Genomic DNA, 10,756 nt, shown 5'->3' with positions numbered 1-10,756 from the left:
CGTGTCACAGTTTGAAATTTCTATGAAAAGAACGTTCACTTAAATCTGCTGTGGTTCCTGGTATTACTGTGTGTCATTTTATGTGTGTGTGTGTACTATTCTTGTGAGGACCAACTTGAGTTTCAGACTTTGAGAGTGAGAACATTTGTTTTCGGAATAAGAACATTTTGTCAGTGCTCCCCTCTTTAAAGGGCTGTTTGGTGGGTTAAAGGGGTCGACCAACAACTCCCGTGTTCTGCAAGGTACAATGACTGTTTGTTTGTCAAAGTTTCTGTTGGCTTTCGAAGAGAGCAGAGATAAAAATTATGTCTGATGGTAAGGTAAAATGAAAATATTCTAGATATAGCGTACACTTAAACTGATAATGAAACTTTTTTTTAGGGGACTTAAATACCTTTGCTGCTTCCCCTCGTCATACACTGACTATGGATCAGTACCTCATAAAACCCTACTGTCCCTTTAAGGCAGGAGTGTCCAAACTATGGCCAATTTCTTATTGGCCCGCAGCAAATTCTAAAAGTATAATGGAATAAGGCCCAGATAGAAACTTGCGCTTGAATGTTTTGCACTTCTTAGTTCTAACACAGAAACACAGTTTTGACTTGTCAGCTAACTTAAAACATCAAGTGTCAGATAAAGCTTGGGCTTTAGATTTTTACTCGATTGCATGTGTTGAGAGCACAGATGCGACGGACAGGATCACCATCCTGACTAAGAAACAATCTGAGGGTTCTGTTTTGAGAATGAGCTGCAAACCCTTATTGTTACAAAATAAATGAAACCTCATTAATGGAAAGCTGTGATGGAGGCTGCCCCCCCCCCCCCCCCTTTAAGCATATTCAATTATCAAACATAATTTACCTACATTTGATTGATTTTATTTAGGCAATATACCTCACCTCGAGTGAGTGGCCCAGCTCTTTGTATATTTTTCTGTATGTGGCCCTCAGTGAAAAACGTTTGGCCACCCCTGCTTTAAGGTTAGAGTGTTATGTAGGTTAGGGTTAGATAACACTTTATGTCAATAAGAGTCCTGTAATCTACTGTGATACACGTCCTGTGATGTTGATGGTTCCTGATAGGTTGTAAAAGATGCTGAAGATAAGAAGACGGAGGAATCATTAGCACAGAGTCTCACCAACACCATCGCTGCGTGTCCTCTGTATGCACTGGAATTAATCATGAACACACACACACACACACACACGTAATTTGCATCAGCCAGGTTAACTCAAAGGAAAACCACAGTTTCCTTTGTGGCACCTACACGCCCCAATGCCACACACTCAATCAGTTCTCCAGTTTCTAGTCAACCTAATGTGTTTGTTTGTTTTTTTATCCTTTTTGAAACTTTATTGTGAGTACAATGCTACACAGCTGACCATCAACAGAACGTGCCATTAAAGAAATATGTAATTGAATGATTTATGTGTTTTCTCACGGGTACCTTCACTGAAGCACAGACAGCCATGTCATAACTATTTTCTTTCAACCGTATCACGGCTCAGAAGGAAGTCTGTATCTACTCATGGACGAGAGGCTTGTGACAGCGCGAGATGTAAGCTGTAATGCCGTCCTCCACGGCTGAGCTGTAACACCTAGCTAGCTGAGTAGATGCACGCTTCGCTCTGCTTCGTGATACAGATGGCAGGTGTAGTTTAGTAGAAAGAAGATAGTTCCTGCATGAAACTGCTCACAACAACGTCTGTGGTTTATCTTGAATAACCGTGTTGTGATCTCTGGAAAGAGACATCACTGTTGAGTTTTAGAATGTATTTCTTTGGCGCTTTGAGCACAACAAGCCGAGTACCATCTAGTAACTAGTTCCATTATATTGGAGAAGGCCGACATCTGGACGGACGCTATCTCCAACACTCTGCAACTTACTCCAAAACAATCTAGATAGATAAATAGCACTACAGATAAGATGATTTTGGGGTGAACTTTCTACTAAGTGTTGTTAAACAGACAGGAGACAGAGGCTGTTAAAACAATGATGGTCTGCATTTCCTTTCTCACATGTCGGTGGCATCATGTTTGTTTAGAGCAGATCTCTGCAACTTCTGAGGGATGATTCTCCCGGCAGAGAAAGAGCATTGTCTCTCTTATCTTTCACCCTCTGTTGTTACTAGATGTCCTGATGGTAGCCGCATGCTTGGCATTTTACTGTATCACAAATCACACTGTAATACAAATTAAAAAATGTAGGAATGTCTTGTGTTTTTGCACAAGACATTCCTAAAACATTTAGATGACTTTTTGCACCTGAAGTTAAACTTTAAGTTTTTTTTTCTTTCTGCTTTCCTATCCTGTTACTATATCGCTGTATGCTGTAACATTAAGGTTTCACTTCATTGCAACGGAGAGGTTCAAACCATATGTACCAAAAGTACACCAAAATATGTGGCAAGGTGTGTCCACATACTTTTAGCCATACAGCGTGTGTGCCACTTTAATTTATATTTTTTTATACTAATTAATATTGGTTAAAATTAGGTAAAATAAAATGATTTACTATAGAAATTAATCATATATTGTTTTTCTTTCTAAGGACTGGATTTGTATTTGTCAAAACTTAAAAACAAACTTTAAAAAACACCACGAAGACACGATTAACTTTACAAGTAAGAAACATTTTGTTGTTTAAAAGCCAAACAATGACAGTTGTACCTTCAGTGGCCATTGTTAGTGAGAGATACGGTATCATCAAACAGAATTGACCGTTATCAGAGTCTCTCTCCACCTATTGGAAGTAAAGCATGGGGGGGGGGGGGGGGGGGGGGGGCTATAAATAAGCTGTTAGTGATCCCTGCTGCTTCAATGAGACAACAGACTGACAGAGGGACGCTAACTTTGTGAGGTAAGTCATGACATCAGCAGCAGTTTGATCTATCTCTGGTAAATGCAGTCATGGAGGAAGTACTTGGATCTTTTTCTAAAGTATAGTAGCAATGCTGTAGGACAATGTAAACATACTTATTACACGTATATACTGTATTTGAAATGATACTAAAAGTACAATTCAAATAGTTATATTCAGTCAAAAGTACTGAGATCTCGTACTTAAGAAAGAGTAGCAATATCACACTGCAAAAACGCCAATACAAGAAAAATACCTGTTCATGATTTTAGATGTATTATTAGCAAATTAGTATCAAGTATCAAGTACTTCAGGCGAGACACTAGAGGCTAAAATATTTAATTTTTATGCACTGGTCAATTTTGAGAAATTAGGATATTTTGCTTCCATAATATTTCTTCTTTCAGACTAGTGGAAAGAAAACATCCAAAATACACATTCAGGTGTTTTCTATATTTGCGTGTACAGATTTCTCCTAAATTCAAGATAGCATTAGATAATGCCTCATTTAGAAAATATAATGAGATCCACACACCAAATAGTTCCTATTTGAAGGATTTTAATGCTGCTGTGTAACGTTTTTGAGCACATATTTTATAAGGTGGAAAATTATACATATGTATCTAAGTTCTGTATTCCTGTAAAATACTTACTAATTAGTGCAGCTGTTTCAGGAATGTATCGGAGTAAAAAGTGGATTCAAAGTGGCATAAAATAGAAATACTCTAGTGCAAGTACCTAATTGTACTTAAGTACAGCCCTTGAGTACTTAGTTACATTCTACCACTAGTTCTATTATGAGGCTTTATACAATATATTGTATTATGTATGATTATTATTATTACATTAACATATCCACTGCATTTTAAAGTTGTAGCTGATGAAGAAGACACATTTTCATGAGTTTAGATACATTTAGTGTAAAAAGCCCAATATTTTATATTGTAAGTGGAGTAAAAATATAAGGAAGCATACATACATGTACTTCAAAATGTTAATATAAATCAGAACATTTCCCCTCAAACTGTCTGAATTGTCTGTGTGTACTTATACAGTATAATGCTAAATTAAACAGCAGCATGAAGAGTGTTAAAGAGATACTGTGATGCTCTTTGATGATGATGATACATTACAGGAAAACTACAGAAACACTTAGCCGGCGGAGTTTAGAAGTCTTTCAAATATGTGCTTTTGAATTCTATCTGTGTTTGATATCTAGACACAAAATACACAACCTGTTAATATAATATAACATGTTAATACACAACCCAATGTGTCCTCTCAGTTAAGTCACGGTTCAGTTCCTCCCTGAAGTTAGGAGGCTTCTTGTTGCTCTGCTCCTCTAAAGCTTCTGACACTGTTCAGGTAAAATGGTCGGTCATCAGTGGCTCCCCTGGATTAATAATCCAACCTCCGGATCAATCTCAGCGACTTCAGCCAAGCCGGATCAGGAAATATGTAAGTACAATATTTGATAAATGGTTGGCAACGATAACTCATGTAGTTGATGTGTAAACACAGAATGACTTTAGCAAAACTCCCCTTTGGTCTATAAATAAATCATAAAAACCTTATTTGTATGTGAAGTAAGAAGATTTCAATCAGTTTGGATCAATAAGCCCTCAAGTCTTGAGACAATAGAGAATGAGACAAGGAAATGATAGAAAAACAGGTGGATTTCTTTATCTGAAAACAAGTAAAGATTTTATTGATTTGTTTGAACTGTTTAAAGAAAAGATTGAAATCTCAATTACAGACATAATTTACTTGATTGAAGGAGATGTTTGTTTGTTTGTGGATTCATTAATACTCTTACTACTATATAACAATAATAATAATAATAATAATAATAATAATAATAATAATATTAATAATAGTAACAATAATACAAATAATAATAATAATAGTAATAATAATAATAGTAATAATAATAATAATAATAATAATAGTAATAATAATAATAATAATAATAATAGTAATAATAATAATAATAATAATAATAATAATAATAGTAATAATAATAATAATAATATTAATAATAATAGTAATAATAGTAACAATAATACAAATAATAATAATAATAATAATAATAGTAATAATAATAATAATAATAATAATAATAATAGTAATAATAATAATAATAGTAATAATAATAATAATAATAATAATAATAATAATAATAATAATAATAGTAATAATAAATGTTTTTGTTGTTTGTTGAAGCTCCAGATTGCCTCGGTACCACACAAAAGGTGACGTGTCACCGCTTGTGTCCAGTGGTCGGTCTCTCAACACTGTGCGTGTTGCTGCTGGTGACCTGTCTAGCAGTTTCTGTCTTGTGTAAGTACAAGCTACTGATGGTTTGCTCAAATGTGTAGTGGAATGTGTACATGGTGTGGTTAGCTTAGTTTATCATAAAGACTGGAATATCCATATTTACACATCCAGCAGTTACGGAGCAACATGATGTTTGTGTCCACCTGATGAATGTTAGTCCAATCTTCTCTCTCGTTTAGCTCCGTTTTTGGTCTCTACCATCGTCTGAGGGAGATATCCTCTCTTTAGCTGCTAAATGTTACACTATGTTCACCAGCTAGTCTCTAACTGTGCCGGTCTGCTGTTTGCTGCTGAGCAGGTAGAGTGAAGCGGCTTCTTACAGCTTCTTTTACAGCTCTGCTGCCGAAAACATCGCTAAGTGTGCGGTGAGAGTTAACCACAACTGTCGAATATGAATATATCCTTTTACAGCTAAACAGCACACTCAAATATATTATAACTGATGCACAATCTTGATATATTTGATCAGAGTTCACAAACAGTGACTGACGCTGCGATAAAGACTCCTTGGCTCTGATTGGCTGTTTTCCCTTATGCATGGTTAAATCTTGCACTTTGCGTTAGAGGCACTGGGGGGAGGCAGAGGAACATGATTCTTTAAACAGATTATCTGTTTTAAGTCTTACTGTCAGGATATAGTGACAGTTTTAGCAAATATGACTAAAAGTTCATTTTAATTACATTACTATCTTTAAGTGTTTAAGTGTCTGAAAATGAGGCTTTCATAAATGTTGAACTCAGTCAGGAGGTGTTAGATGCATATTTTATCTTTGGACTGAGCCAGGCTATCTGTTTCCCTGGATTGTAGTCTTCATGCTAACATAGGTAAACCACATTCTGAGATTGATAATCTAATCTCACTTTCAAAAAGAAAGCAAATAAATACATATCCCAAAACATTCAACTGTTCCTCCAACAGTAAAGTGTCTTTTTGAAATAACACTTTAAGTGTATTCGCTTGTTTAAAAGCGCTGCGTATAAAGTTAACAGTGCCAGAGTTACTGTTAGAAGTGTGTTGTTTTGTAATGATTCTTTGTCTTTAACTTTCAGATAACAAGTCAAACAGCAAGCCAGAACGGAAAAGGCTCCTGTTTGACTACCAGAACATGAGTGACAGCTACCTCAGTCTTACTGCAGCAAACAACGACCTGAGAAGAGACAATGAACTCCTGAAGGAGCAGAGCGCCTGGCTGCACGAACAGACCAAACTCCTCAACAGGACTTCAGCTAATCAGATGTCTGATAATCTCGTTTTGAGTTTGGAAAGCACCGAGTTTATGGAGCAGATTGTGAATCTAACTTCTACAAATTCACAACTCACACAAGAACACGAGCAGCTGTTTCAGTACACGTCTGATCTGCAGGGGAAGAAGCTGAATATGTCTCAAACTATCAAACAGCTGACGGAGTCCAACAGTCAGCGAGAAGAGGAAGGACGACGACTCTCTCAGATGAACGGCCTTCTGAGGGATGAGCTGGTTCAAGTGAAAGAAAAGAATCAAGAACTTCTGGAAATCAACAACAAGTTTCAAAGGGAAGTGAAGAATCTGAGTGAGCAGATCGGAGATCTGTTGAACTGCGAGACGGCCTCAAAAGACAACATGGAGCTCCAGGATGAATTAACAGAGCTTCAAGAACAACACCGGAACTTGAGCACCGTGTTGTTGAAAGAGAGGCAGGAAGCAGCAGAGCGACAGGAAACCAGGAAAGACGAAATGGCCCGAATGATGGCAGACATGCATTCAATAAAGGAGGCTCACCACTCTCTGGACCTCTACTGCCCTGTGGTTAATCACAAGATAAAAGGTACATATTAGTTTGTTGTGTTTGTTTCTTGGTTTGTTTGTCTGCTTGTCAGCTGGATTATGGAAAAACTGCTGGTCATATTCTCAATAAACTGGTGGAAGGTTAAAGCATGGGCCAAGGAAGAACATTACATTTTGGAGTGGATCCGTACATGGAGCGGATACACAAACTAAGTTTCCTTTTTGTTAACATTGTGAGATTCATGCATTCATTTTGTTTCAGAATAATTGGAAAAATGAGTTCCCAACTGGGGACATTCATGTAAACACTCCCTCAAGTCCGAACAACAATTATACCCATTTCATGGCCGACCTTGCTTTTCATTGTCACGCAATTACTGGAAACACTCTAAGCCATAGGTCTTCATCAGACCAACATAGGTACTGCAGGGGGGTTGCAAAATTGTTTGTAGATTAAAGCAATAAAAAATAATATTTTTTTTTCCTAAACAAATGTTGTTGTTGCTTTGAGCATTCACATTCCCTCCTCCGCTGTACTTCGCGAAGGGTGGCGACACACACCTAAAGCCAGAGACAGAGTGGAGGAAAGGAAAGGGGTGAACTAAAATACATTTTACGCACACCCCCACGCACAAACCTCCTGTCGCACGGACCTCTTCAAGCCTCTTCTGAACAATATATACAGTAGCGGGTCCCTGCATCACGCTACACCAGTTTGGGGGTCCTTGGCCTGAAAAACATTGAAAACCCCTGCTCTAAGCAATAATATAGACCAATAACACTTCCACTTTGTATCATCCATGTTGTTTCTGCATTAAGAACGACTTCCCAACCCGGGCAGTGGGACCATCCGAGGAGCATGTGAATGTAACATTGGCCTTGGCGGAGGTCTGCACTCACTAAGTGCCCTTCTAGTTTCTTCATGGAAATGGTATTGAATATAATATGTGAATTAATGTATTCACAGTGTGAAGGCACGTTGGCCAATTTAAGTTCAGGTTTATAAGGCTGGTGTTATTTCGAATTCTTCTCACTGTCAACAAATCAGAAAAGACAAACAAACCGGAAGAACAAGTGTATTTGTTTGTGACTACTTTCAGCAGCGGATTAATGCACATTTGGTGCTCTGGTGAGTATTTGTCAGCAGCAGGAGAGTGTGTGTGGGAGTCAAAATAAACTACAGTGTGTGTGTTCATGGTAATGAAGGAACATGTCAGCCAGTGCAACAGTGTGGCTCATTGATGTGTTTTTAATCATTTTTGGTTAACAATGACAACACTAAATACATTGGAAGTGGAAATAAAAGGGGAACACTGAATGTTAAGAGGTTCAAATGTGGCTGTTAACTACAGAATACAGAGAAATTGTTGCTTTTTTTTCCACAGAACGAATTTGCAAAAAGTGTCACGACAGCTGGAGACAGTTTGAGACAAGGTGCTACTTCTTCTCCTCTCGCACGCTCACCTGGAGCTCCAGCAGAGCCTGGTGCCAGGCACAAGGGGGCGACCTGCTCATCATTAACAGTGGACCAGAACAGGTAGAGGACAAAAAGAAGAGAACATGTGACAACAGCAGGACTGTTTTTCAAAAATCAGTTCCAGATATTATATGATTATAATATTTTTTTAAATATTGTTTTCTTTTTAGAGTTTTGTTTTTGAAAGCAGCCAGGCTCTGGAGCCGCGCAGCAGCAGGCTGTGGATGGGTCTGACAGACGCAGAGGAGGAGGATGAATGGAGCTGGGTGGATGGCAGCCCAGTCACTTCAGATGTACAGTAAGTGAACGCACAGGGACACTGTGAAAACACTTTGGGCAGAAATGCTTCTCATGATGATTTTATATAATAATAATAATAATAATAATAATAATAATAATAATAATAATAATAATAATAATAATAATAATAATAATAATAATAATAATAAGCTTTATTTGTATAGCACCTTTCATACAAGAATTGCAGCCCAAAGTGCTTCACAGCAAAAACATAACAATTAGTACAAGATTAGACAGAATAAGAGCATTTACAGAACAATAATCACAGTGTTGATGTAAATGAGTCTGAAGTACCATTATAAAAATAGCCAAATTAAAATAGTATAAAATTGCAGAATTAAAATAATATAATATAGCAGAATTAAAATTGTATAAAAATAGCTGAATTAAAATAGAAGATAAAATAGCAGCCTTTACACATTCTTTGACATTTTCATAATCCCTTTGTCTGTACTTTCATCTATATTTGTCTTTGCAAATAATCCACATACTTTCTTCCTATCCCTGTTCTCTGCTTCCTTCTCCCATAACATAAACTGTCTTTTATGTTCTTCCATTGTTTTCAACGCTTCAGATTTAATCTTTCTCTTTGACATTACTTTTTCCTCTTGCTCTCTCAACTTTACTTTTAACTTCCTCAACACTAAATGATCCTCCTTCAGGAAAACCAAGCTTAAAAATGTATGAAATCATTTAAATTAGTTTAAAGTGACTAAGATAAGAATATATAAAATATCACTATTAAAAGGCTAAAGTAAAGAGATATAAAATATCACTATTAAAAGGCTAAAGTAAAGAGATATAAAATATCACCATTAAAAGGCTAAAGTAAAGAGATATGTTTTTAGCTTACTTTTGAAGATATTGAGCGAGCTTGCCTCCCTAATGTCTGCAGGTAAAGTGTTCCATAGCTTTGGTGCATAATTGCAAAAGGCTGCATCCCCAATTTTGTTTTGGATGTTTCTGGGAACATTTAATAAACCAGTAGTGGATGATCACAATGTTCTTGGGGGCACATAGTTTATTAGAGAGTTATATATATATATGACTCACTGTTGGTTTTGTTGCTACTGCTAAAGAGAAATAAAGTGACAATTTATATTTGAATCACTGTCTGTCACCCTCAAGATCAAGAAAACATTTCTATCCATCTAAATCTTTGGAGCAGTTTTGAGTGGAGACTACAGAGACTAACTGTGTAGCTGAAATGGCAGGACAGATTATTTTATATCTTCACTGTCTAGCCAATATGTTGTTAAAACATTTTGTTCTCTCAAAGTTAATATATAATTATTATTTGTGCTGCATTAGGTACATTCTTAACGGTTAATGTGAAAAAACTTATGGAAACTTTAAGAACTCAACTTATTTTTATGTTCAGAAACCTTTCTTTAAAAAACTTAAAAGTGTGAATTGTATATTTTAGTAACTCATAAAAGTAAATTAAATGTTTTATCCCGCTTAGTCATCTCATCTAAATGTAAGAAATGAATTAAATAAAAAAAGCTTGACAAGAGCTGGTAGTTAGGCTTAATTTCCTGTTTCCTGCTGAGTTGAAACTCTTTGTGCCACTGTATGAGGGATGTCTTGATTTAGTAACACTATGAAATAAGACAGTGAGAGGATTGTGTAACACAACTCTTCCTGCAGGTACTGGCTGAGCAGACCAGGACTCGGGACTGAGCCTGATAACTGGAAGCAGGACAACCCTCTCGGAGAAGACTGTGGACACATAGACATCAGTGAAAACACTTTCATGTCCTGGATGGATGGTTCCTGTAAGACACCTTATAGATGGATCTGTGAAAAGAATATCTAAATTGGCCAAAAACATTTATATTTATAAGGCATACTGTAAGTTACATTTTTTAAATATTATAGGATAGAAATAAATAGATAGATAGAAGAACATTATAGGACTATATCTGTGATGTAAACACACATGCTGCTTTGTATAATCTGAGTGGAGGTGGTAGTACATGTTTTCTTTCAAAATAAAACAATACTTAGTCTTCA

The 10,756-nt window shown here is 36.5% G+C and overlaps 1 protein-coding gene across 1 annotated transcript; it reads left to right on the top strand.

Annotated features, from left to right (window-relative positions):
* Positions 1-6,497: 6,497 nt before the first annotated feature.
* On the top strand, positions 6,498-10,708 carry LOC115024712 (CD209 antigen-like protein A). The gene is made up of 4 exons (XM_029456502.1): positions 6,498-7,003; positions 8,349-8,500; positions 8,611-8,738; positions 10,391-10,708. The coding sequence occupies exons 1-4, from the start codon at positions 6,577-6,579 to the stop codon at positions 10,557-10,559; spliced, it is 876 nt and encodes a 291-aa protein (XP_029312362.1). The 5' UTR covers positions 6,498-6,576; the 3' UTR covers positions 10,560-10,708.
* Positions 10,709-10,756: the final 48 nt, after the last annotated feature.

The sequence above is a fragment of the Cottoperca gobio genome, chromosome 19 (assembly GCF_900634415.1).
Source record: "Cottoperca gobio chromosome 19, fCotGob3.1, whole genome shotgun sequence".
Lineage (NCBI taxonomy): Eukaryota > Metazoa > Chordata > Actinopteri > Perciformes > Bovichtidae > Cottoperca > Cottoperca gobio.
This window is presented reverse-complemented; position numbering and strand designations above follow the sequence as displayed.